The 27,992-nt window shown below is 36.0% G+C and overlaps 1 protein-coding gene across 3 annotated transcripts; it reads left to right on the plus strand.

Annotated features, from left to right (window-relative positions):
* Positions 1-1,195: 1,195 nt before the first annotated feature.
* Positions 1,196-27,985, plus strand: atp6v1h (ATPase H+ transporting V1 subunit H). 3 transcript variants are annotated; one of them, XM_081598058.1, is made up of 14 exons: positions 1,196-1,324; positions 2,251-2,399; positions 3,632-3,731; positions 4,194-4,283; positions 4,597-4,710; positions 9,048-9,152; positions 9,986-10,045; positions 11,000-11,097; positions 12,567-12,759; positions 16,172-16,350; positions 16,743-16,868; positions 18,672-18,773; positions 19,930-20,043; positions 27,641-27,985. In XM_081598058.1, exons 2-14 carry the CDS (start codon positions 2,296-2,298, stop codon positions 27,708-27,710), a joined length of 1,455 nt encoding a protein of 484 aa, XP_081454184.1. In that variant the 5' UTR covers positions 1,196-1,324; positions 2,251-2,295; the 3' UTR covers positions 27,711-27,985. The 3 variants fall into 3 exon arrangements, with proteins under 3 accessions (XP_081454184.1, XP_081454186.1, XP_081454185.1); XM_081598059.1 differs by lacking the exon at positions 1,196-1,324 and adding an exon at positions 1,604-1,721; XM_081598060.1 differs by lacking the exon at positions 9,986-10,045.
* Positions 27,986-27,992: the final 7 nt, after the last annotated feature.

The raw sequence follows: 27,992 nt of genomic DNA on the forward strand, positions 1-27,992 counted from the left end.
GATAACAATTTGTCACAACTAAATAAATGTAGTGAATTGAGATTTAATTGGATTCAACACAAAGTAGTGCATAACTGTTAAGTGTTAGTAAAATAAGATGTCTTTTATAGAAATAAACATAAGACTGTAAAGTACATTTTCTTTTAGCCTCCTCATGTTAATTGGTTTTTGACCCACATGACATTTCATTGAAGTTACTTGGACAACCTTGGTCGACTCTAGTGTAAAGCCGTTTTCGCACTGCAAGGAACGGAACGGTTCCACCCGTACTGCAGCGCTGTTGTGTTTGCATATGCACTGAGGGCGCCATCGAAGCTGTACCTGACGTCATTATTTTTGAAACTAAACAATGGTTTTGATGTAGCGGCCGAAGTCTTTTTCCTCAGAGATGCGGCGGAAAACTTTTTCTTTCCTCGTTGACCGAACTAGGTCATTCGGTACTCGTTCATCAGCGAGTTTACCTCATCATTAGACCAGGTGATTGCACAATATTGAGACGAATCCTTTGCTAATTAAAACTAATAATAAAAATATTGAAAAGAGCACTCTTTACAAAATAAAATACAGTTTAGTGAGAGCCAGCTGTCAACGGAAAATCAACGTCTGACTCCATAACAACCAGCGGCCAATCAGCTGCTGATTCTAAGCAGAACTGCTTGGCCGGCCTGATTGGAACCACAGCTCTTGTGGTTCCCAGGGGCCGGGTGGAACCGGTCGGAAGTTCTAATGCAAATACGGTCGGCCCTACTTTGAAACCGTTCTGTTCCGTTCCTTGCAGTGCGAAAACGGCTTAAAGAATATATATGAAGCAGTTAATGCTGATAGTTGGACATGGTGGATGACCTGGGATGCTGAAGACCTGTTTCTCTTCTAAAGGCCCTGGGAACCTTCTTGGTATCACAAATGTGAAACAACAGAGCAACTGAAATAAAACTCTAACATCTCAAATAAAACTAAAAAAAGAGTTTGTTTTATCGTGACCACAAACATATAATCAAATCAAACAAATGGTCATCAATTTTACTTCAGTGTTCAGTTTTCAGTCCAAGAAAACCCTCCCGACCCCATTAAGGGACAAGGGTGTCAAGAAAATGGATGGATGGATGGATGGATGGATGGATGGATGGATGGATGGATAGAAAAACATAAGTCTACCAGATATGATTTTGTAAAAAAAAAAAAAAAAAAAGGCAGACTGAGGTGCATGTGACCATAGCATGTGACTAGCTGAGTGACTGTCACATGACAGGTCGTGACGTCGTGTTGTAGTCTGTCAGCTGTTAGCGTAGCATAGCACAGAACAGAACAGAAGTGAGGAACAACTGTAAGTAAAGACGCTGGATATTTTTATAGAATGTAATTTGTTAAGTACACATGTTTTCATATTGTAGTGTTGCATTATACGCATAGCATCTATTATTTCTGGCAGTTTGTGGAAGGCAGTCGGTGCTAATTTAGCCAAACGGGTTAGCATTCTCGTTTTCTCTGCTCTTCGTTTCTAGCTATAATCAAGCTAACGGTTTTTGTGTCATTGTTAAGGTCAGAATTAGGCCTTTTTACTTTTTCAGAGCAAACCCAGTTAAAGTATTTTCTTGCATTACAGTGCCGGAGGCTGAGTATTGTGGAATTTTATCCCAGTTCTCGGTTAAACATACCACAACTAGTAACGACATTGTGTTAGCTACGATAGCAAGCTAATGCTAGCAGGCTTCTTCAATTCTGTAAGTCTGATGAATATACAATACTTAATCTTTCATTTATTATTTTCCACTAGTTATCTTTAGTTTGAATTAGCCAACATATAATCTCTCTATTTCGTTGAAGAGCTCCATAAATTAGTATTTAACCCTCTTGTTCAACGTTCCAGCTTGTTTCGCTTTACAACCAAAACAAAACACCTATCGTGTTTGACTTAATCTGAACACACAATTTAAATCAGCCATATTTATGTAAATGACTAAATGATGGAATAATGTTAATTTGTGGACTTTGAAATGTATGACCACAAGTAGTGGGGGGGCGGGATTTAAGTACCTTTTAATCAAATTCTGTATGTTAGTTTTTTAACTTTAGATTTTGCTTATCAATGTTTCTGTTCAAGAATCAGCTGCTTAATAAAACATGTGTCAGACAGAATAGCAATTAATCACTGCTCTTGGTTCAAATTCTGAGGATATCTTCTACTGTTGTTAAGTGTGTGATTTCCAGTCTTTCATACTACGGTGTTATAAGTAATTATTTTCTTCTCAGGTTGTGTTTTTGTCCAGACATACTCTGTAAAGACTTCAGGACAAAATGGATATCCGTGGGGCTGTGGACGCTGCTGTGCCAACCAACATCATAGCTGCAAAGGCAGCTGAGGTTCGGGCCAATCTGGTCAACTGGCAGTCCTATCTTCAGTAAGTTAACTCTACTTAACCCATAAGTCCTAATTCACATTAGTCAATACTTATAATACACAGTGCTGTGGTTCAATTTATTTTTAAATGGCTATGTTGAAGAAGCAGCTGGTTAATAAAAACGTATGTCGAGAAGAAGAGCAATTAATTTCAACTCTCGGTGAGAACATATTAATAAGAAATAATAGGTCATTTATGTTTCATTTATGTTCACACATAAATGACCTGTTCCCATTTTGTACAGGTGTTCATTTACATTTTGAATATAATAAATGTCTAATAGCTTTGTTGCTGGCTGTATTGTGCTAGGCTAACTGTTCTTTTGTTGATGAATGAACACAGAATTTGTACAAACGATTCTAGATTCTCGATTTTAATAGAGTGATAGTGCCATAAAGTCTAGGTCTAAGCTCATAAGTCTTCAGCTTTTGTAAGTACTCTCTGCAAATGCATCACATACTTGACTTTAGAAACTAAATGTAATTGGTAGAGATCTATTTACAACACCATTTTTGTGGTGTCTCAAATGTACTTATTTAGACAGTCAACATTTACATTTGTACAAGGTTTTCATGTGGACTGTTTGATATTAGTTTTGTACTTTTCATCAGTCCTGTTGTACAAGCACTATTTCTCATTTCTTTGCTCTAAAATCTCCTTCTGCAGTCTCTCTGTGATTAGTTGTTAATGTTTGGGGAGATCTGTTTTAATTTCACAGCCTAAAAGTAGCTCTTCTGTAGTTCCTCAAATGTGATTCACTGTCTTGAGTTATACTTCCTGTTTTAACTCTAACCTTTCAGTTTAGCAGTTCTGATTTATTTAACCCACAGTATTATTTCTAAGGCAATAATAAATTGATTAACATCTCAGCTTCAGTTACATGGCCCATTCAATTGTTGTTTTGCTGAAGGTACATACCATTTCAGACCCAGCTTTGTTTTTGTCTTAATATGGCCGCATCTTACGTCCATGGTCATCTCTGTTGCTCAAGCAGCCCCTTTTATTTTGAACTACCTTAGCTTGTGAAAAGTGAGTCACAGAGGATGTGTCAATGGCAGCCATGCATACTGTAAAACTGCCTCAACAACAAATCACAGATTTTTGTTTTCTCCCTGCAGATGTTACTCTTGTTCAGATATTGCATGTCTAAGGCAATCTGAAAACATTATTGTAGCCCTGCTCTCAAAAATGGCTTTTTAAAAAAAAAAAAAGTTAATTTGTGTTGCTTGTAGGAGTCAGATGATCTCTACAGAGGACTGTGAGTTCATCAAGAAATTTGAAAAGGCCAACTCTGAAGAGAAACAAGTCATTTTGACCAAAGAGGGACACCAGGTAAACAGTTTGTGTACACTGCAGTGTACTTCTCATTTTATAAGGGCCATTCTGTCTCTAGTTTATTCAAAATGCACCAGATGACACTTGACTGATTTGTTGCACGTGTGTTTACAGCCTAAACTTTAACTCAAATCCTTCACACATTATGAACTTTTCTAGAACTGTCTGTTTTTGTAGCATTGCAAAGTTGTAATGCCTTACAAAAGTCTCAACATTTTGAGTGCTTTGAAAAGCTGTAATTTGGAGACACCCATTTCAGTTTTTTTATTTTATGCACTCATGAACTCAGCCCCTCCCTTTGAGTTCCCACTATTTTGTCGCTCCACAAATTATCTTGATTTTTACTGTTATTACCTTGTTTCTGGCCTTTAATAAAAGGTGCTTGTTAATTAAAAATAAAAGCAAGACAAAACTGTTCATTGAAAATAACACATGGTTTGGTTCTTTTCCCCTTTCCAGTGTGCAAAGACATTTCTGAACCTGATGGCCCACATCTCCAAGGAGCAGACAGTCCAATACATCTTGACTCTGATTGATGACACTCTGCAGGTAAACAAATACAACCTCACACTTTTGGACATGTACCATTTTATTGAACAAAGTTAAGTTTAGAAAGGTTTAAGTTAAGTTTAGAAACCTTTCTAATGTTTCTTTTCTTGTGAATGTTTCTTTTCTAAAAAAAAAATAAACATTCACATTCTGTAGTTTAATTATCCTTTGTCAAAGAAATCATTTTACAAATAAAATGTTTTACTGGCCTGATTCTGGTATTGTGGTTTCTCCCATGCAGTCAGTTTGATATACATCAACACAAGTACAGTCCAAGTGCTAATCCAAGATTTTACTTCAACTGTTTTTTTAGGAGAACCACCAGAGAGTGAACATCTTCTTTGACTACGCCAAAAAGACGAAAAACACAGCCTGGTCCTACTTCCTTCCGATGCTCAATCGTCAGGATCTGTTTACTGTCCACATGGTGAGTTACAGATGCACCAAGTTTTTAGTTGTCTTTTAGGTTGTGATTCCAATTTTTTGATTTACTTTGTTTTCTAAAGACTATGTCACAAAAACAAGAATCATGCTATCGAGAGGTAGCTGTTAAAAGTTCCTCCAAAAAATGAAATAATTTGTAGATTAACCCAATTTATGCATCAAAGAAAAGCTTTGGTTTTTATTAAACTTGAAAGACGTTCTTCACAATGTATGCTGTTGATTGTTGTAATTATGTACATACAATTTAGAGAGTTCCTATTTTTGTTGGATTAGTGGAATAGAAAAAGAGTTGGTTTTTTTTGTATTTGACCTCACGATTCAGAATCAATCAATTGAAAAGATTCTAGAGCAGAGCTGCGTCTCAATCGCCATCACATTATTGCAGTCACAAAGCGTGACTTGAATGCAATATTTGACTTGCTATCTTTTTCATTCACACTCTGCTTGCCACTAAGTATTTGGCAAGTCAGGGCATTTTCACATCTATAACCAGTTTACTTTGGGTCCCAATAAGTTTGTTAGTTTGTTAACTTGTAACTTTTTCCACAGGTTTGGTTTCTTTGTACACAAAGAAAATTCTAAGCAAACCAAAATTACACTACAAGCCACTCATGAACATTAAAAAAGGAACAAGGAGTCATTAAATTATGATTTAATTGTAACTGATGTCAACATTCTTAATGTTCGACTTTCAGATATATGTTTTCCTGGTACTGTACAGCCCAGGGTGATTGTGATCTCTGAGCTGTTGGTTGGTACATTTAATATACACAGACCTATAAGCTAGAGCCTCAAAGTTGGTAAATGTCTGTCATAAAGAAAAGTGCTGTCCTTTACTCTGGATAAAACATGCAACATTAAAACAACACATTAGTTAAGTTAAAGTCAAAATGGGTTTCTGGTTGGGTTATTTTGTTTCATATTACAAATTGATAATGTACTAGTATTGATTTTCATGTGTTTAAAGAAGAAAGTGTAAGTGCTGTAGTCAGGTAAAGAGCTAATGAAAATGTTCTGGGTTAAAATCAGCAGTAAACTGGAAGATTGTAGTCCAGTGTATTATGGAAATATTTCTGTCTTGAACGAGACTGCTTCACACATTAACAAAAAAATGACTAAAATGTGCTTTGATTGAGGAAATTCTCAAAACATGGAGAATTTCAATTTGCAGCATATGAAACCTGCAAAGCATTAAAGAAGTCACAGCGCCCAACACCAACTTCTGTCTGCAGTATGAAATAAATAAAAGGGCATGTTTGTACCAAAACCTTGGGGAAGGAGTGTCTCTACAGATGGAGGTGACCTTGTCTATTGATTCACGTATTTTAATGCAGTGTGTAAATGGCATAGAGTGTGTGGTAAAGTTTAGCCAAAGATAACAGAAATAGACTTGATCGAAGGATGGGAAGCTGGCAGAGGAAACATCTTTTATAACAGCCATGTTACCTTCACACAAACACACACGCATCTAGTTGAACAATGGTGCATACTCTTTCTTCAGACTCACATTTTCAAGTAGCAGCAACCTTTTTCAGCAGGACAGCCTGAAATAATTTAGAAATAACCTGAGAAAAGAAGGTATAAAAGGTAAGACATACCAGCTGTAAAAACCTTACAACTTTCTCTATTTCCAAGGTTCTCTACTTAATAGTAAATAAAATATTATGTATAAAACTTTTCAAAATTTTAACCTGTTTCTTGGTTGTTTTTATAACATGATGTTTTGCTTTGTTCACACTTTTTAAGCTAAATGTTGCTGCTATTGCTATTGCCAGCAATAGATAATTTGTAAATCTGTAAAAAAAAGTGAGATACATGATATATTCTATCCGTAAGACAGGACAGCCTAAAACAGATTGGTTAGTAATCATCATTTAGCTCTGCAGGGACCGTACAGCAGTTGGTTGATTGTCCTATATTAGATAATGATTTCTTGTTAACTCACTCTGTCTCTGTTGGATGTTCCCCTTGGCTAGGCAAATGCTTGAGCACAGTATTTAATTTTAATTAGTCATTGAATGTAGTCTGATTAGTATTTCTGACCCTCATACTTTTTTCTTTTTTATTGCAGGGGTCATTATGCATCAACTGTTAGTTCAAGACTGTACAGATTCACATGTTTTTCATTTATTGAAAAAAAAATAATAATAATTTTAGCTTATAGTTTTAGATAGATTCAGAATTGTTGTGGCCAAATAAAGTGAATCCTGTTAGACCCTTGTCTTAAGTCTTAGTAATAAATTCTTCAACAAGGAATTTAATTGTAAGCGTTGATTGGTAGCTCTTTGGAGAATGAATACTTGTCACCAACCAATTGCTTGATGCGTCTCTACTTTGATTGTGTGAATTGTGAACTTTTCATCGTCTTGTGTATCACACTTAATGTTTTTCACTTATAAAACTCTTTTATTTTTGTTCTCCAATTGAACGTGCTTATGTTTCTACCTGAACTCTGTGAAATGGTGTTTATTCACATTAGGTTGGGATACAAGCTATCTACAGCTCGACCTTACAGCTAAACCACAACGTTGTGTTTTTAGGAAAGGACACAGAATGATTAAGAGCAATCCCTGTGTACTGAATAATAAAAGGAGGCTCGCATTTTCACCTCCAACTTGGTGTACCGCATTACATTTTTCACATCCAGTCACTTTAACAGATGCTTCTATTACTAATCTTAGAAATTCATCAATAATTCCTCACAAAACAGCCTTCCTTTTTTTCCTACAAAGCAAGCAATTAAGGTAATGACCTGTCTGCCACTCTTTTTCAATTCAAGACTGACCATCTAATGGCAGACATAGTACTATGACACGGCACACACTGTCTAATTACGAAGAGCAGCCAGATGGTGTCCAGCAGGTGGGCAAAATGCGACCTCAGATCTGTGACAGAGCACTTAACCCAATCCAAGTGTCATACTGAGTCTCACTTTTAAATTTCAGCCTTGTTTCTACACATCCTCCCTTTGACAAAAAGGAAATTGGAGAGTTGATTTTTCTTTTTTCCTGTCTCATCTTGGGCCACAGTCAAGTGTTACCATGATGGAGATTTGAGACATGAGGCTCAGTGAGTCCTGCCTTAGATGGAGTTTCTACCATAATCTTGTTTTAGAACAAGTTTGCTGAAAAGCCTTTTTAAAAGAAAACTTGTATAAACGCAGTGTGCACCCAGACGTTGGCTTGCTTATCTTTTTGACGTATATGCCTGTGGAATTTCAATTAGAGACGCTTTATAGAAGACTTTATCTTGTTGTGTGTTGAAACTCTCTTAAGGTCACTCTTATCATGCTGCTTCTTTGAAAACACAGCAACGCAACACAAAATTACTTTACTTCCTAGCAGTCTCACTATGGTTACATTTATTTCATCTTAACTCATAACATTCATTCAATGTTGAGATTGTTTTCACATCTTATCAGGTTGCAACCACAAACCTAAACATGATTTTTTTTGGGGGATTTATTTTAAAAGATCAATAAAAAAATGTTTTTAAATGGAAATTTGAAAGATTTTTTTTCTTGGCTAATACATTTCTGAAACATTTGTCATCCATTTGTAGCCATCTTCTAAACACTATTGGCTTCAACTTTGTCTTTTGTCAAATGTCTGTACCAGTTCTGCACCTGTAGAGACTGAAACTTTCTCTTTGCAAAAGTTCTAAGTGCTCTCTCATTGCAAAAATTATTTTTTTTGTTTTTGTTTTAAATATTAAGTTTTAAAAATACATTTTCTATCTTATTTACAGCTTGCACTTACTTGACTAGACTATACTACTGTATGAATATGCTTTGATTAGGATTGCCATTACCTCAGTTTTTTCATCCAGGATTGGCCTCCGATTTCTCTCAATCAATAGTCGTTCTTGCTATTGACTGTTGTTAGATAGTCAGTCAATAGTCGGCTGAAAAAAAATAAAAACATCCACCAAGAACAATGCTACTTCCTCCTTGTTTTACTGGAGGGATGACGGTTTTGAACGTCAACCTTGCAGAAAACTGCAAACATGACTTCTGATTGTTTTCCTAGAATGTCAGATAAATACGGTAGTCGTCTTGTCAACAGATTTTTATGAACAGTGCTCTCTCGGAAATTCAAAGCTCTTCTTATTGTTTCATAAGTTATTATTTAAGGATATCGATTGAATGGGATGAATACAAATTCACAACACACTTTTCTGATTAAATCTTTTTTTATAGATTTTTAATCTCTATGCACCGTTTTCTTTTTCAGTTCAAGTTTTGATTCATTTTACAAAAAAAAAAAACGTGGTGTAGATGTTGAAATAATAGTTGATGTCAACTTCCATCCTCCATCTTAGGCTGCAAGGATCATTGCTAAGCTGGCTGCCTGGGGGCGTGACCTGATGGAGGGAAGTGATCTGAACTACTACTTTAACTGGATTAAAAGCCAACTCAGTTCACAGGTATGCAACTCAAAGTGTAGCACATCAAATATGATATGAAGTTAAAATAAATTAAGAGATAGTTTCATCTGAGAAACAAATGTCATAACTAAACAGTAAGCAGATTTGTGAAATATTTCTTATTTCTCCTTATGTTTCAGACTCACAGCATAGTTTATGCATTTTGCAAAGTGTTGCATTTATAAAACATGATTCCTACTACATCTGACTGTTGTTGTGATGGTCCAGTTTTTGGATCATCATGTGACATGGATGAAAACATCGTATTATGTTGCTGATTAGAATTGAAATTGATTTAGCTATCTTTTGAAAATGATTGGTTTTCTTTTATTTTCTAACAACAAATTGTTCATTTCTCAGATATAAGCTAGTGAGCCTGTAGGTTTAGTTTCTTTCTTCTCATAAAGAGTTTCAATTTATCCCCCATCCTAATTAGTTTACTAGCTGTAGGCATTTCTAATTCCTCTCTCTATTCATTTCTTCTTCATTTTGTCCTGTGAGTTGAATTTAAAGTAAAACCATTATCTAAATTAATAGAATGCATTCATTCATATTTGATTTCAGCAACCTCAGTATTCTTGAAGATGGGCTAATGACTGCAAATTAAACACTTGGATTGCCTTGGCAGATATCTGCATTAAAGCTAGGATTTTAAAACTAATTTTACTTCTTGAAATTGTATTAGTTCTTTTTTCAACAGGCACAAAAGGAACCATTGAGCTTCTACTCTTCCTGAATTTCGGCTTCGGTCATGCACATATTGTGTGGTTCTTTGCCTCACAATAGCTTTTATTTTATTTTAGCTTTGTCTATTGTTTTCTATCTTTTATTAGAATCTACACGGTTCAGGTCCAGAAACAGGCACAGGAGCAGGAACAATTTCCCCCAGTGAAGTGAGTATGAGCAAAGTGCATCTCCAGTCAACTCGGCACCCGGAAAGAAAAGGACAAACATCTGGGCTTGAAGCTGGCATACCTTAGCTGTTGCTGGACTTCCACATCTATTCTCTCCTTTTCTCTTTTCTCACCCATCCTGTTGCTGCACTCCAGTTTTTCATTACCAGCTTTAGATGGGTGGAGACATGAGCAATATCAGAGCGACGTCTCCATTTTAGACAGCATGGTGTTTGCTGCCACAGGTTGATCTTTAAAGTCAGAGCGAGAAAAGCATGCCAGAAGCCAGTTCCGCTCTAATGTTGAAGGCGCATGACAAACAGCTTTCTCTGAATATTAGACTAACAAGAGGAAATTGAAGTAACATTTGCACAGATGCGGCATCCCACCATCTCTTATCCCATACTTTTTCAAACATATTGCAGTTATTCTGAGAAGTGTGCTCAGAAATGTGCCCACGCAAGCTATCTAATAACTTACCATTTCCTTCCCCTCTGCATTTTCAACCAGGTAACGTCTGCTCCTCTGCTATTCTGTCTTCATTGCTGCCTGAACCTCTTGCTGGACTTTTGCTTTTATTCTACCTCTTTCAATTAACTGATTAATGTTATCTAATTTTTTCCTCAGCTTCCTGCACTCTAATATTTCTTTACATTTTGCTCAGGTCTAATTGGACCCTTTTTTTTTTTCCACTTTTGCTCTGTATCGTAACTCTACTGTGATTTTGTTTTTTTGTTGTTTTTTTTTTTAGCATGAATTAGATATTGACTGCATGTGCATTGCCTCTGGTTTGATACGTGACAATAATGCAAGGTTGAAGTTGCCTTCTTCTGTGCTTTCTGCTTATGAACCACTTGACGTCTGGAATTGAACTTAAATGTGTAACAGTCCCCTGACTATGCAGCTCTAACCCTTTTCCATGCTTGATTTTGGATTTGCCTTTGTATTTTGCAGAGTTCTCAGTACGTTCAGTGTGTGGCTGGCTGTCTTCAGCTGATGCTGAGGGTCAATGAATACAGATTTGCCTGGGTCGAAGCTGATGGAGTCAACTGGTGAGAAATTATTCTTTTAACTTGCAGAACTTTATTTACCCTTTATACAAAATATTGTAAATAACTTTGAGGTTAAGTAAAGTTTGATTTTGAGCTACTTTATGTTTTTTGTTTGCATTTTTGTTCTCGACTTTTGATTAGGGTAAGAATTTTCAAATTTAATTATTGTAACTAATGTTAGAAATTGTTACTGTAATGATGTAATGATTGACTTCCAGCACATGATTTAGCTACTTTACTACATGGTTCAAACAGTTAGAAGAAACTCTGACTGCTACAAACTCTTAATAGTTGTACTGTATAAACTTGATGTTGGATAATTTTGCTGTTTTAAATCCTTGCTACACGTTCATATCTAAAACTGACCATACTTGGTAATTGAGTACACACACTGTGTGCTTTGACTTAATTTGATTACTGACAGTTTTGCATCAGGATTTATTCAAGATTAAAGCATTTCTACACACTTTGAAAAAGTGTGGAAAATGTAGAGGACAGATTTTAGTACTTTCCAGGTTTGAACTAAAACAGAAAAATAAAACAGAACATGGAAAAATATCTGTATTTCTAAACCTTTCATTTCTGTCCTTGTGGCTGGAAAATCAATTCATCCCTCTGTCCATTCATCCGCAGTATTTCGTTGTATTTTTTACAAGTTCCATATTTAAATCTTGACTACTGTAGAATTGTCCACAAATTGAAGAATTGCCCTGAGAAGTGTGCTGGGGATCATGAGATTAACAGTCTTTAAAGTGAATCCATCAGTTTTCACTTTAAAACCTGATGGCTGTAAAGATCCATCAAATTATAAAACTATCAGATTATAAAAAAATGTGGGATTATTTATTTTTTAAGTGATAATGTAACTTTAAAATGCAGCACTCTTGATGCATCTCTGAAAACACTGAGCCCCTCCACTTTTAAAGTAACATATTCTAAATTCACACCTGAGCTAATAATGATGTTTCTCTGTAAATGTGACTCTCAGGTAGCGGTGTGTACACATGTTTTTAAACCAGGTGATTAAACCACTTTTAATCTGTGGTTCAAGATTATGTTCTAATGTAATGATCAATGATTCTCAGCGTCTTCAAACTGGCTCCATGCTTTGTTCCTAGAAGTGGGCTGTAAATCCAGCCTCACTACACAATTTGTGTGCTAATTGTTGCGCATCGATAAGGTCCACATCTCTGCACTTAACAGTCATTTCTGCAAATTGTTTAGTTGTGAGCATCAGTACTGTACTGAGCATTTTAAACAACTTGTCCATTATCTGAAGACTGTCTGAATATTTCATTTTGAGCTATCATCAGAGATAATGGATGCACATCATGTAGGTGCACAGCTGTGAAAGCCCAGCAGAGTAAACAGGCATTAGATATAAGAGTGAGTCCTCTTCTCACCACTTTGTGCTTTGTTTGCCTGTTTTATCTTTTACTTAATTATATACATTTTTTTTTCTGTCGCAGCATAACAGCAGTGCTGAGCAACAAGTGTGGCTTCCAGCTTCAGTACCAGATGATCTTCTGTATATGGCTGCTGGCTTTCAGTCCTCAGCTTTGTGAACAGTTGAGGCGCTACAACGTAGTTCCCGCCCTGTCCGACATCCTTCAGGAGTCTGTAAAGGAGAAGGTCACTCGAATCATTCTGGCTGCCTTCAGGGTCAGTGGTGAATTTTTCACTGGTTTTGTGTCCTAGTACATGTTCTTATTTCAAGGAAAAAGCCTTAAAATCAAATATTACTGCTTACCTGTTCCTAAGATTGTGGTTTTGCTTTACTTTGGCATTTATATTTGACAAAAAAAATAGAAAATTTGTTGCTTTAATGTTTTATTTTTTTTTGTATTTACTCATTGTTTTCATATTTATTTTCTGCGCCAGTCAGCAGTTGTTTTCAAGGTAAACCCTATCCTATCTGCTCAGATGAGATGATTTACACTTTCATCTTAAGTAACACATTTTTCTCATTGTAGTTGGAATGAATTTTAAGCAGAAATAAATGCTTGCTTGAAGTTTATCATGTGCAGGGAAAGTTGCTTCTAATTGGATAAAATTGCTCAATAACTACATTTTTCAAATGGTGATAAATTACAAAGATGAGCTGAAAGAATTATCTGACCCAATAGAGCAAAATGAAGATTGGTGGTATAAATCCACTGGGAGATGAGCCTGCTTTATTTCATCTTTTGAAAGTAAAGTGCAACTGACAGTCCACTAAACATGAGCAGAGTTCTCAAGAGGATAACTTATTCATATTTCACTTTGAGTAAACTGTAAGAAAGGAAGTAGGATTTTAAGAAGAAAAAGCTTCAGCAGTATCTTAACTTTGTCCAACATCAGACAGACTGAGTGACCTTGGTCCAAGTACAATGGTGAGATAAATGGCACTGATTACATGTTTGAAACATGAGCCCAGAACAAGCTGATTTTTAAACCCTGATTTACTGGAAAGTACTCCGCATTTTAGGCCTCTCCTTCAAACTGCCGCTGCTGTTACGTTTCAGTCATTTTCATCTGTGATAGATATGTGTCTGTTTGTGTCAAACGGTATTTTCATCACCTGTTTTTTGACTAAACGAAATAAATTTAGTACCTAGAGTTGAAGGGAATAAAATGTTCTGCGAGAGAGTAGGTTTCAATATAAAATTTCCACAAAATCTAGAAAGATATCAGATTTGGTTTCAATAGCTTTGATCTGGATCAGTGTGGATAAAGAATATAGAGTACAGAAGATATGTTTTGTGTCATTGTCCATTTAAGATGTCCATCTGTTGTCCATCTCCTTTTAGTCTTTGTTTTAATTAATCTTGCCCAGAACTCTTTCAGTATATAAAGTAGAGAAAAAAAAAGACAAAAAAATAAGTATTTAACGATCCCTCTGTAAGAGGAAAGGATTTCTTCCTTTAGGCATTCTTAAAAGTTTCTTGTAGAGTTAGAATGCTTGTTACAACTAATTAAACCAAGTGAGTGGCAAGTGGTCATGGGAGAAGAGACTCGTCTTAAGTGGGTTTCCCCTGAGCCGTCCAACTTCCTTTCCACTGTTTCCTACTAAGAAGCTACAAAATGTCTCTGTTTAGCAACAATTAAAAAGTTTATTTGTTGAAACTCAAGGACTCTCAAAGTATCACTGCAAATTTTGCAAAATGCAGAACATTCTTCTTTTTTTTTTTATTCGAATGGAATCTTTTAAAGAATAATCAGCAGTGTTCTGCATGTTTGTGTTTTCCCAAATGTCCTTATTATGCAAATGATTCTGCTCACCACATGGGATGAGCAAAGGGACTTAAATTATCCTCACCATCTGGACGTCCTTGAACACATCACCAAACGTTGCACTCCAGAGTCAGTGCAACATTCTCTCCCAGTCAGACTTTGGGGGAACAAGTTTATTTACATTTAAGTACATTATTTTTTTTCCAACTTTTTGTTTTCTGAAAGGTGCATTTGTCCAAAACAAAAACAATTCCACTTTTTAAACACAATGGACAAGAAGTAAGAAATGGCAATTTTATAGATAGGTTAAAAAACTTTTTTTTTTTAAATAACAGTATACCCACTCCGCTACTTGCCTGATAGAATATAAAATGTTTAATATCTGTATTTCAAGTTAAGAAAACTATTCTTTTATTTAGCAGAAAATGTTGCACAAAAAATGTTACTTTCTCAGTTTTATAGATTTTTTTTCAAATTCTCATTATTTTGCTTGAGAATAATTTTATAAATTTCTATAACATCGTTTCTTATTATTCCCTTTTATTCCCTTCCCACACAATCTTAATATTGCATATTAAATGCCGGTTTAAGACATGCACATCCATTATATGTTGATTTAACATTGGAAGTCAGTACATGCATGAAATCTTTATTACTCAATTTTCACTCTAAGTCTGACATATGGTTTTCCTAAATCAACTTAACATTTCTGTAGAGGAAATATCCATACAGAAGATTTATCTGCTATATCATAAATGTTGTTAGCGTTTCTGTTGTATTACTGATTCTATGTGCCTTGATTTATGATTGTACCATTATAAGACAGAGAGAATTACCAACGTAGATTAGTTTATGCACAGTTACACACAGCACAGTGAAATTTATTGGTGCCTGCAGCCAAAGAAAAGAAAGGGAAGAAACAAAATAAGAGCAAGCAGAATTTTCACACAGCAAATAATAACATGTATTTAAAAAGATTAAAACTAAAATTGCTATATACTAGAAAGTCTTGGAGCAGGTACGGTGGCAGCTGACCTCACCAGCGTCGTTTTCTCAGACATCTGCATATATGAGTTGACTCTTAACTGTTTTTATACTATTTATACGAGGACAACGGCAATGCTGAAATCTGAGATGTTTAATTTACAGTTTGCACCTGATAAGCTGCCAATAATAATTTTAGCTGATTTCTCTTTAAGAATTAACACAATTCAAAATGGTTTGTACACAGATCATGTACAGTAGCTGGCATTTTAAAAAAAAATCTTGTATCAGTGATTAGCATGATAAGAGCAGTGGGTATTATTACTTGTAAATTAATAAAAATCCTCTTCCTAGCAGGTTCATTTGGTGTGGCGTTCTTCTGGCAGACCAGATGTAGCTTCTGGCAGTTCTTACGTTTCTTTTTTGTGTATCTGCTTTGTCTTCTGAAACTCTCAGTCGGTCATGGCAGATGGCCGCATGTACAGAACCGGGTTCTGCAGGAGTTTTTCCTTTCTGTTGTTGTTTCATGTACACTCAGTATGAAAGATGGCAGTAAATTAATGCTTATTTTTTTGTAAATTGCTCTGAGATGACTTGTTGTGAATTGACACTTTAGAAATAAACTGAATTGAAATAAGCATTGGCCTGTTTATTTCAGTTTCAGCATTTTTAAATTCAGCCTGTTAAGTTAACATTCTGGATTATTACTTTTTTTTAAAAATAACATTTAAACAAATGGTCATATTATGTCAATATTACATTTGATTGGGTCCCACAAAACCGATCTTTCAGTTATCAGTTCTCAAAGTTTTAACAGACAGAGATAATCCATACCTGACAAACTTCTTAATAGATCTTTTGGTTATGTTGTTGACAGAATCTGCTGGAGAAGTCTGCGGAGAGGGAGACTCGTCAGGAATACGCTTTGGCCATGATTCAGTGCAAGGTACTGAAGCAGCTGGAAAATCTTGAGCAGCAGAAGTACGACGACGAGGATATAACCGACGACATTAAGTTCCTGCTTGAGAGGCTGGGAGAGAGCGTCCAGGATCTTAGGTACTCAGTGGACACAGTTTCATGAATAGGAGGCAATCAGTGACCATTTATTTTTAGCTCTAAATACTTCTCCAATGTACAAGATGTTTTCTAAGAGCCATCTACAATTACAATTGTGCATGACCCCTAGCTTAACCGAGTTATGGACATTATATAATTCAACACTATAAAGATTGAATACTTTAATAATTGTGAATACTGCAGTGATTACACGCTGGGATGATCTCTGTCTGCCATTGCACCTCTTCAGATCTAGTGAGGTTTATTAAAAGCACCTTTTGTGTTTCACAAACTAAAAACAAAAAAGGTAATTCACAGACTTTTTTTCCTTGTTGTTTTATAATACTGTTCTTTGTCTTGTGTTTGTGTTTTTTAAATTTTTTTATTGAAAGCTCCTTTGATGAGTACAGCTCTGAGCTCAAGTCTGGCCGTCTGGAATGGAGTCCTGTTCACAAGTCGGAGAAGTTCTGGCGTGAGAATGCTGTCCGCCTGAATGAGAAGAACTACGAGCTTCTCAAGTAAGAGAAGCCCTTACTGTGATCAGATAGGGAATTTTATACTTGGCCTGAAACTTGATTTATTGTTATTTTTGAAACTGCAGTAAGAGTGAAACTGCTTAAAGTGCACACTGTGCAGTCACCTAAGGACTGAAAATATTATTCAATGCATAATGATGTGAGATTTTATCAATGGAATAAACAGCTTATGTCATTTTAAATGTATTTTCATGCTAAAAGTTCTTTCAAAATTAAAATATTGCACGTGGTGCAAAAAAATTGTTTTTTTTTTTGCAGCAGATGCAAAAAACTAATTTTTAAGATGGATAATAAAATCTCATGTGATCCTACAAAATTTCAAAAGTGCCTAATAATAATTTTATACAAATTATTTTGTTTGAACCATCTCAGTTATCGCTACAAAGATCACCATAAATTAGACATGCTCTAACTACAATCCTCATTTTCAGCAAAACAGGAGATGCTTTTTTTAGCTTTTAATAATTGAAGTTCTTGTATTCCTTTTATTATTATTTGGATACCCACAAAGAGGGGGAAATTAAACTTTTGTATCCTCTAAAATTGCAGACTTAATTGCCTTTTGAATCAGTTGAAGATCAGAAGATTCCTGTTTGAAATTATTCTTTCATGCTGGCTACTATACAGAAATTCAGGTTTAATTAAAAGTAAATTCTATTTGATCTTATCAAATTAATTATCTGGACGTGAAAGGCCAATTCATCATTTTTGTACAAAAAATTCAGGATAACAGAATGAATTATTCTCATTTTGTGATAAAATAATCAGCTTGTGATCTTGAAGAAATACCAACAAAATACGTCGTTCTGCTCAACAGTGATGCAGTTGTTCTGTTAGTTACAGATATAAAGAACTGCATATATATTCTGCAATTGTGAAAAAAGTTTTAAAATATGCCATTCATTGAAGGTGCGCCTTATAATCCAGTGCGCCTTATAGTGCGGAAAATACGGTAACTTTGCTGCTTGGTTTTTGTCCACCTGCATTCACACTGATAATAACCAACACTAACATAATATAAAAGCCAGCAGCTGGATGTTGAATATCTCAGGCGGAGCAACCGCTAGAATTAGATCGGTCTGACTTCTTAAAAACATTTCTAATAAAAAAAAAAACTGAAAATGTTAGGTTGAAAACCATAATTGAAAAGAAGATTGACACCCTTCTGTTGCGGTAACAGGTTTGAACAGGTTCCTCCAGTCTTAAACACCCGTGCTTTGTAGAAAAGTATTTTGCTCGACCCTCTTCTCCTAAAAAAACACTTGTAGGTGTGCCAGAGTCCTAATTCAAAACATTTAACCGACAAGTTGTTCTTTGTTGACACCTGTCTCTGGTAATACTTTTACCACCAGCATCTTGTTTATCAAGTTTGTGTGTCTGTGTGAGGACTTGGGCCACCAGAGATAAAACAGAATCAATCTGTGGTTGTTTTCCTTGTTATTCGAGTCACATAGCCCTATGCTCTTATTGACATTTAGTAAAAATTCTAATCTGCTCATCTTTCCCATCATTGCTCTCTCTGTAATCAGCCCAGACATCAGATTAAATTGCCTTTCTTTTTTCTTTGTGTGCTTTTCTTGACTTCTCACAAGTATTTCTCTTGGTTTAAGCTTTAAAGAACCTTAAGAGTGTTATAGTAGCTTTATGGGTTAGAAATGCCTCTGCTTTATAGTGACATCAACATAAGAGTTCATACTTTTCTGATTTTGACAAAATCCTGTATAAAATATCAATCCTCACTTGGTGAATACATTTTAATATCTGAGTTTCTCTCATTCCCAAAAGGATCTTGACGCGTCTGCTGGAAGTCTCTGATGATCCTCAAGTTATAGCCGTGGCAGCTCACGATATCGGAGAGTACGTGCGACATTATCCACGTGGGAAACGGTAAGAAATTTAGCAACTCATACTTTTAATAAACCAAAAAATTTCATTTTCTTTCCGCAGACACTTCCAAATAGAGCATCTGATAATTATGTGGTTTTAATTTGCTATCGACAAATGGCAGCTTGTTTCTTGCTGTGCTAGAGACAAATCAAGAAGCACAGAAATATATACTGAAATTACTGGATTTTTCAAAAATCTTCAAATAAAACTTTTTTATTATAATCTAATCAATGATGATGTGATTTTTTTTTTCCAAAACTGTGCCTCAGGTGATGAGACAACATGTAAATACAGCAGGTAGTTTTCCCTGAACATTTCTTCTGACTCAGAGATTAAAGGTGGATTGCAAAAGTTACTGGCTTATACTTTTTTCTTTTTTTGTTGATCCAACAAAGTTCTTACCCAAAATATGTTTTGTTTATATCAGTTTAAAAACAGTCATCAACAAACCTCATCTCCTATTCTGATGGACTTGAAACAAAACAGGAATTTTCATGTTGTAGTTTTTGCCCTCGAGGTGCTTTTGATAGCTACCTCGCTATCCCCAGCCCCCACTGCCACCACTCACACACACCTATCCTCGCACTTCATGCTGTGAAAGTGCATCTCCAGGAGAAGATGTCATGCTGAGAAGTGTTTGTGCGAAAAACAGCCAGATAAAACTCAACTCTGTTCTAAAATGTCAGCATGTCACCCTCAACATAGTTAAGTGTTCTTTGTCCACATGACCTTCTCATTTCTCCATGTATATGAAGGTTTCTCAAAATGTTACTTATTTATAGAAGGATTTCAAGGCAGATTCTCGTGTGTATTTATTTACAGTTTATATTCTGAATTTCCTTTAGTCAGTAATAGGACAGGTCTGAGATATTTTTAAGCTGATAGGCAGCGGTACGGATGCAAACTCCTGTTACACGGATGTCCTTGTTTCTCTTTGGTTAGATCATGTACTTTACTGTGAGAAGCATCATGCAGCACTGTTTCTCTTTTCATAAGCATTATGTCCTTTCATAAGGCTACTGACCCATTATAAGATACACAGAAAATTTCAGATGGACTGGATTAGATTACATGATGGATCATGGATGACCTGAAACATGAAAATAGCGGGCACGTTGTGTTTATAAAGGCTCTCTCCCATTATCTCCCATCTCAGGGTGATTGAGCAGCTGGGTGGAAAACAGCTGGTGATGAATCACATGCACCATGAAGACCAACTAGTCCGTTACAACGCCCTGTTGGCCGTGCAGAAGCTGATGGTGCATAACTGGTATGAAAAAATCCATCACTTCATTGCTTTACAAATGTTTTTTTGTTTTTTTCCGTTTGACGTTGACCTCAGTGAACCGTCAGATGTTATCTGAAGCAAACCTGATGGTGAAGAGCCCATCAGCTACAATCTGCATACAAATGACCAAAGCCCTGAGCAGACTCTCATAAATTATTTCATCTACGCAGCTTGATTAGACATTTGCTTAGGTTGAAGGTTGGTGGTGTGTCTGACATGATGTAAGGTCGATGGAGATCTCTGCTGAGGAGAAACAGGAGGTAAAAAAAACCCCCCAAAAAACACAGATTTAAGTAGTGGCTGTCACACCTTGTTCAGACCTGAGAAACATTTCATCAGTTTTTCAAAGCATTAGGTCTGAGTCATCATGTTCCTTTTTAAATAAGAGTGTTGGAGTATTTATTCAAAGTATTCTGTGGTTTTTCTTTAACAGCATCTGTGGAAGATAGTTTCAGTCAATATGTTTAAAACCACATTTAACAGTGAAATTGGTCGAAAGTAAATGTTTAAGTCTTTTGTCTACATGAAAAAGAAAGCTGTCTGACAAAAACAGAATACATACTTGTAAAATTCTGACCTCATATACTTTTTAAATGCTTTCTTTATTGACAGAAAAATAAATTAATAAATCATGATTTCTTTTTTACAGATTTCTGACCTCTAGTTTTTATGCTTCGACCAACGATAGACGATTCCAAATTTGCTTTAAGAACTATAAAATGAGATTTAATTATATTGAAAACATTTCATAGCCTCCCTGATATTCACGGTAAATTTTTTGTGGCAGCAACAATGAAATGTCACGTTGACATAACAGTTGCTATAGGACAAGGTTTAATTTTGATTTCGTGGGCCGTTTGTAGCCACTAAAATTATTTTGTGTGGCCGCCAAATTTGGCAATCATCCATAACAACAAAACTCAGTCCACTCTTTCCCCTACTACAATATTTGCCAACTTTATGCCTTTTTCTTAATAACACAAACCTACAAAACCATTTTTTTCAATTATTTAGATCTACGGTGATTTGCAGATGCATTGTTTTACCTCAACAATACAGTACATTTAACAGAAACATAGCATGTGTTTTTTTTAATTGAGCAGACAAAAAAGTCAAAAATATTGTGGAAGGTTTATTCAAAAACAAAAGATGTAAAAATATATATTTTTTGGCCCTCAAACACTTTTATTTTGATGATTTTAGTCCATGTGGCAAAATGTTTTAACATTTTCCATGATAGACGGGTTGAAACCTCAAAAACAGAGCAACTTTCCTGTATTTCATTCAGCCTCACAGAATTTCTTGGCATGTCATAGAAAGCACAACTTCCCTTTAATTCTCTTCATGGTAATCTTTGAGGCCTATTTTTTGTTGCAACAACTTCTTCCCATAAGACTTTTGTTTGTGTCACATTGTAGTGATTTGTACAACAAATATAAAGCCTGTCTCCTTTTCATGCCTTTCTTTATTTCTATCAATACTGTTTGTGTTATTAAAAGAAATTCTGCCACTCTCAAAAATGTCAATATAACAAAAAACTATATGAAAACCCTCTGAAGGTCATTTAGTATTTTTATTTTTTACTTCTGAATAGTTAACTCTACAAAGACATTAGATTTGGTAACAGGGGAAGCATCCAAAATGAATTCAATAAACTTTACATGATATCTTCAAAAATGTATTAAACCTAAAGGAAAGATGTCATTTTCCTTTAGAAGTGACAAGATGTAAGAAAATGAAAATAGTTTGAAGAGAGAAAAAAAAAAACTTAACATCTTAGACCGCAACGCCAAAGTTTTGCATTTTGATCTGAGATTTTCCCTTCTGAGGTACTCTACTACATTAAACTTACATTTCCTTCTCATAAAATATCTTGTAGAATGTTTCCATCAAAGGTCAACTAATACTGAAATATTTAGGATCCCAGTTAAGGAATGTGTTTAATATTTGTTGGTTTGCTCTGTCCCCAAACTTGTCTGTCGCCACACACTGGCATGTTTCTTTTTAAGGTCAAATGAATCAGCACAAATGTTTGCTCCAGCTCTCTGCTGTCATAAATCTTAGCTGTTGATCACCTGTCCAGATTTGTCACCAACTCCATTCCAAACTCTTTGTGATTTATTTTGCTTCTGCTGCACCACCTCTCCCTTTGTATTTTTATTTTCAAAACGCTCACTCGCTGCCCGCCGCACTGCTCGAAAACAAGAAGGCGAGGGAAATGTTTTTGTGTGTGTGTGTGTGTGTGTGTGTGTGTGTGTGTGTGTGTGTGTGTGTGTGTGTGTGTGTGTGTGTGTGTGTGTGTGTGTGTGTGTGTGTGTGTGTGTGTGTGTGTGTGTGTGTGTGTGTGTGTGTGCGTGTGCGCGCGCGCGCGTGTGTGTATTTGTGTGGATCTGTTATCTAAAACACAGTCCTTTGAGCTTCTCTTTTTGCAGCTTACCCATCTAAGTCATGTCCCCTGCAAATAATGTAATCACAGAAATATGGGTAGAAATTTATAAGCAGGGGCATAAAAGGCTTTCTGTCTTGTTTTGGTTACAGAGAGGAAAGAAAAACTGATTTTTATAATCGAGGCTTTGGATCAAAGGAAGATGTGCTTCCCACCTTATAACCACTATCCTACACACCAAAACAAGGACATATCTTTATATCTTTGACTTGCACTTTATCTGTAATTACATCTTTCTAACAGAAAGATATAAGTGTTGTCAGATTGGTCTTTACTTGTACACGATTTTGAATTTCTTACGTTGCTTGAAATCGTTGTGATCATGTTTGTCCATATTAAACCTCGTGTCTGGCTCTTCAGTCATATTTGATTTATTTTCCCTCTCTAGTAAATGAATATAATAGTGCAGTTATGCAAAGATGATGGCAATTTAATTTTAAATGAAGAAAAAGGTCCAAAACAGTGTGCCGCTGTTGATGCACACCTAGTCTGGTTTGAAAACTCATGTAAAATTCAGCACAGTCCCTCATACCATGGCAAAGTTAATTACATCTCCTATGAAAATAGACATTTTGTTGCACAGAGCTCGTTTCCTCCCCTTTTGAAAGAGCCACCGTGTTATTCGAAAGCCCAGCGTCGCACCGCGTCCGACGACTTTCATCCGTTCTTCTACGTCGACTTTTTTATGAGATATTGCTCAACCACAACTTGGTCTTGTGAGAGCTATTGAAAGGCTGACATACCGCGCTGACGCAGAAGTACAGCGATTTGTGTGTTCTCCTAATGAGTTTGAGACGACAATAACAAAGGAAAGTTACTCATGCTCACTGTTTGTCTCTTGAGCTTGCTGTTTTTATTTATATTTGTAAGGACTTGTAAAGTCAGAGAGGTGTGTCACGTCTCAAGGTTCTCATCAAATGACCTGCTGCCTACACTGATTGACTCCATGAAAACAGAAATGTATGAGGAAGTCTTCAGGGGGAGGCTAATTCATTTTTTTCTATTATTATTTTGTAAATATCTAAGTTTCATTGAACCACAGCGTCGAGAGATTTTCAAAGCGCCTCACCTCAGTCGCTGTCACCTTGAGTGGGTTGCCTCATTGTTTTCATGAGGAGTTCTTCACGTCCTTACTTATCTGAGCCTCTTGCTGTCATGACAACAGTGAATATGTGTGCATGGTTATCTCCGTGCCCTTTTACACCGCATTGGAAAGTCGCTTTCTTTAATGTATGTCCAAATCTTGAAAGAATGTCATCTTAGCCTATCAACTCTGTTTTGAACTGTCGTGAAGCCCGAGAGCTATTGACAGCCTCTCCGTCCTTGTCCTCAGCTGCCCCCCACCTTGTGTTGGTAATTAGACTGAAGTGCAGCGTTTTGTGGTGATATGTGTTGCATGTATTAGGGAGGCAGACAGTGAAAGAAATGCAGGAAGTCTAAATTAACCTTCGTTCTGGGTTTCAAGGATGCATGCATTTAAAGTTAATCTCCCACTTTACAGTCTAGACAAGAATATGCAGACGATGTCAAAAATGGTAGGTGAAGGTTGCCAAGTAAAGTGGAAAACTTCTACGAACGACGGAGTTTGCTTCCATTTTTCATAGTTGGACCAGTAAATTAAGAAAATATGCAGCTTTGAGAATTAGCTTCCAGACTCTCCTGTGTAAAATATTTGGTATTTCAAGCATGACACTCTCTTAACCTATGACATATTTAATCAGTTGGATAAACTAAGTGCTTTTTATTCTCACATTTGATATATTTTATTTTATGTTTTATGTGTGTGGGTTAAGAAAGGAAAATGCATGGGAGCTGTTGATTATATAATTTTAACCACATGTACATGTGTTCTCAATATCATTCACACTTTTACACAAAAAATTACATTTTGAGTGAAGGAAATTCAAAAGTGCTCAATTTTACAAATTAATAGTTTACTACTATTGATAAATAAGGCTTTTTAAAAAAAAATAAAGTTCTGCTTTTCCTCCCTAATCCTAGAATAAATAGATTGTTACATATACAAACAGAGCATTTATTTGGAATGTTTCTGAGCCTTAATCTCAAAAATAGGAACAGTTGTTCAAATGTTTGAAGCCAAATAATTTAAATGGAGTTTAAATATTTCCTAGTTATCAGCCCATTAGGAATTGTTTCGCAGTCAGCTACACTCGATAAGCTGCATCCTTTCAAGCAAGTTGATAAAAATATTTATCTGGTACGTTTTCATTAGCTGGTTCAGAGCCAAACCCACCAGACTGCGAAGTTTATCAAAACATAGCGGCAAGGACTGAATTTATCGCTAAAGTTTAGAATAAAAACAGTTTTTTTTTTAAAGAAGTGTGGGTTAAAACTTCTCCTCAACCAGTTCTGAGGCTTATGGGGTGGTTACATTCTATTTTAAAAAGCCCAGGATTTTTGTTTTGGAAAATTGTCTTTTTGTGATAAATAAAATATCACAATGGGGGGGAGCGAGTGAGATCCCCCCCATCCCCCAATCCCCCCGAGGTGACGATACTTGAAGGGTAAAACTCGCTACATTTACCTTGTTATGTGCGCGAGGTGAAGGAGCGTAAGGCGCGCTGAAGTGTACGGAAAAACATCATCGGCGCGCCGCCCCCTCCAGACGGGGTTTTGGCGCCCCCTCTGGTGCTGCGCCCCAATGCGTTGCATACCCTGCATACCCACTTTTTGCGCCACTGTGTACGCATATTAAAATATATGTAAGCCTCATTCACCCTTTAACTTAAACATGCGCGACATTTTTGCATGTTTCTCCTTCTTGAGTCATTCCACAGTGCTGCATCTGCTAAAGCATACATCTGAACGCACCTCATCTTCATGAATCATCCTAATATCCCGGTTATTTCCATCTCCCTTTATTAAAGCACTCAGTGCTCAGTAAACAAACGTCTGCTTATTGTTCGTTAGCTTCAACAGTCTCTAAAAGGAAAGCCTCCAACGAGGGATTTGAGCTCTGGAAAGAAATGCAGATTTTCAGGTTTACTGCAAATACTTATTTTTTGAATTACCTACCTCCAACTTAGTGAAGCGTCTAACTTTGTTATAATTACTCATCCTTTTAATTGGGTTGTGTAGGACGGCAGGACTTAAAATAAACAGCATTTTAGCAGAAGTAAGAGACAAAAACACTAAAAGATACTGACAGAAAAAGATACTTCTGTAAAAGATACAGAAAAAGTATCTTTTTCTGTCAGAAAAGATTTAGCCGTTTACCGAGATGACTCCATACTACACTCCAGCCTCAGTGATTCATATTTGATGTAATTATAGAAAAGTACCATTCAGTAAAAATAGAAATTTACTTCTTTTGAAAATTCAACGAGAGCTGCTACTCTGTAGAGAAAGATTGAGTAATTACAGTGTGAGTAGGGCTTTTTTTTTTCCTGTCCACTCATAGTATTCCCTACTATTAGACGTTCTGGACAGCCTTTATTAGACTCTTGTAAGACCCTTGATGTTTCTGGTTCTAATAAGGTGAGTGTCATGATCTAAAGTGTTTCTGCCAAGGAGATGCCTGAGAAAAAGCTATGACCTTTCAATATACTGTCATTATATCTGAGCTGCGCACAACGTCTGGCTCCAAATAAGAGGGAGAAGCTCCACTGAAACCTGCTGTCTTATTAAGGAATAATAAGTGCTGTAATTCCACCGAGGTAGTGAAGAGATTAAAACTGAAACGCGCTTAAATCAAGCAATAGTTGGACATTATTACTCTCATCAGTGGCTTTAGAGCTCATTAATCACAGATGCAAAAATAAATTCAAAATGATGACAGGAGTTTTGACAGGAAATCTGTGTTTCTGGAGAGCAGATTGTCAGACGAAGACCTGAAGAGTGTTCAGTTAATTGTTTTCCTTATGACTTCGCCCCCCCCCCCCCCCCCCCCCCATGAGGGTTTTATATTTATTGCCAGAGAAGCAATGTTTATAATAATCCTATATAAAAAAATAAATTGAAGGCAATTAAAACTTGAAGGGATAATTTAAAATTGAATGTGGATGATAGGAATTAGTGGCTTGGACTGCAAATAATATCAGTATTTTCAGATAGAGATGATTCTTCCACTGTCAAAATGGCGGCATATGATCTAAAAGGAGTGAAAATCCTCCACTGGTATACAAGAGGTGGGATCTGTCCATCACAGCTAGCCCTACATAAACAGTCATTTAAAAAAAAGAAATGTAAATGTTCATTCCTTTTATTAACTCAATTCATTAAATGAAACGCATTATGCAGATTAAACTGCACACAGACTTTGTTCAAGCCTTTATTTAATGTTAATCAAGAGGATTTTCCACTTACAGATGATAAAAAACACAGCATTTAAGATTGACTCAATACCTCACCCTAATGAAGATCCAGAAAACATACAGAAATGTAGGCGTAATAAAAACAATTTATATCTTCCTAAAGATTATTTTCATAAAGGTCACTTCAATCTGACAAATGGGTCTTATTGGAACGTATATTTTTATTTATTGAATATGACTGCATATGAATACAAGACCTACTGTCATTTCAGCACAAGTAGAAAAAGGAAATGAAAAAGAAAGTTTATCATAAACTAACTATTATAGACATAGCACACTTTTTACTGTTTTTGTGTAATGTCTGTGTGTAGTTCAAACCTTATTTATGTAATGTTAATTGAAACAAAATAACATTGCACAGTCATGGTAAAAAGGCATCACTAAAACAGTTTCCTGCATTTATCAAGACTTTGTTTTTTCAGGCACAACTTATTTTTCACCACCGTTTCCCTTTTCTCTTTGTCTTAATAAATGACATGGTGGGATCTGGGCTTTGAGATTTCATGCACTTGGCGTTCGATCACTAGTACAACTGAGTGTCTGGAAAAGATCAGATAATTTCTGGTCTTATGTGTGAAAACCCTAAATTTGATAAGAGAATGGTGGTTGTTTTTACCAAAAATCACTTTTCATATTTACATAAACACTTTGTAGAATTATGAAGCGACAAGCCGGTTGACGCATCAAAAGCATTTACGTTTTACTGTTTTCTACAAAAAGTAACAATTTAGCTGCAATATTCTGCTCTTATTGGTTGAAAGAGAACGATTCATAATAAGTAATTGTTTTTCTTTTACAGGGAATATCTGGGCAGACAGCTGCAGTCCTCTGACCAACAGCAGGCTCCGGCTGTGGCAGCTCGGAGCTGAACTCTTCTTCTTCTGCGTTTGTGTTTGTGTGTGTTGTTGCGTGGATGAGTTAAGAACTGCACTGTAATCAGCTTTCCTGTAATAAATGAGTTAAAAGCTCCACCTTTGTGCTTCCCTCGTCTGGCCGCGCCTCCCCTGATCCTCCTTGTGAACTGATTTAGCCTTTTGATGTTGTGACTTGAGCTTAGTGATGTGTCTGTGATGTACAAAACTGCAAGATATTTAAGTCTTACTTGTAAAACATTCGATGAATACCAATAAAGATGTTTACTTGATTTAGAT

The sequence above is a fragment of the Poecilia reticulata genome, chromosome 17, assembly GCF_904066995.2.
Source record: "Poecilia reticulata chromosome 17, P_reticulata-male-v2, whole genome shotgun sequence".
NCBI classification, from domain to species: Eukaryota; Metazoa; Chordata; class Actinopteri; order Cyprinodontiformes; family Poeciliidae; genus Poecilia; species Poecilia reticulata.

What these genes read in the sequence shown, in the direction of transcription:
- atp6v1h (XM_081598058.1), top strand. Translation starts at nt 2,296, where the DNA reads ATGGATATCCGTGGGGCTGTGGACGCTGCTGTGCCAACCAACATCATA. An exon ending in GAACAATTTCCCCCAGTGAA is followed by an intron (nt 10,046 to 10,999) that starts GTGAGTATGAGC and finishes TGTATTTTGCAG; the next exon opens with AGTTCTCAGTACGTTCAGTG. An exon ending in CATTATCCACGTGGGAAACG is followed by an intron (nt 18,774 to 19,929) that starts GTAAGAAATTTA and finishes CTCCCATCTCAG; the next exon opens with GGTGATTGAGCAGCTGGGTG.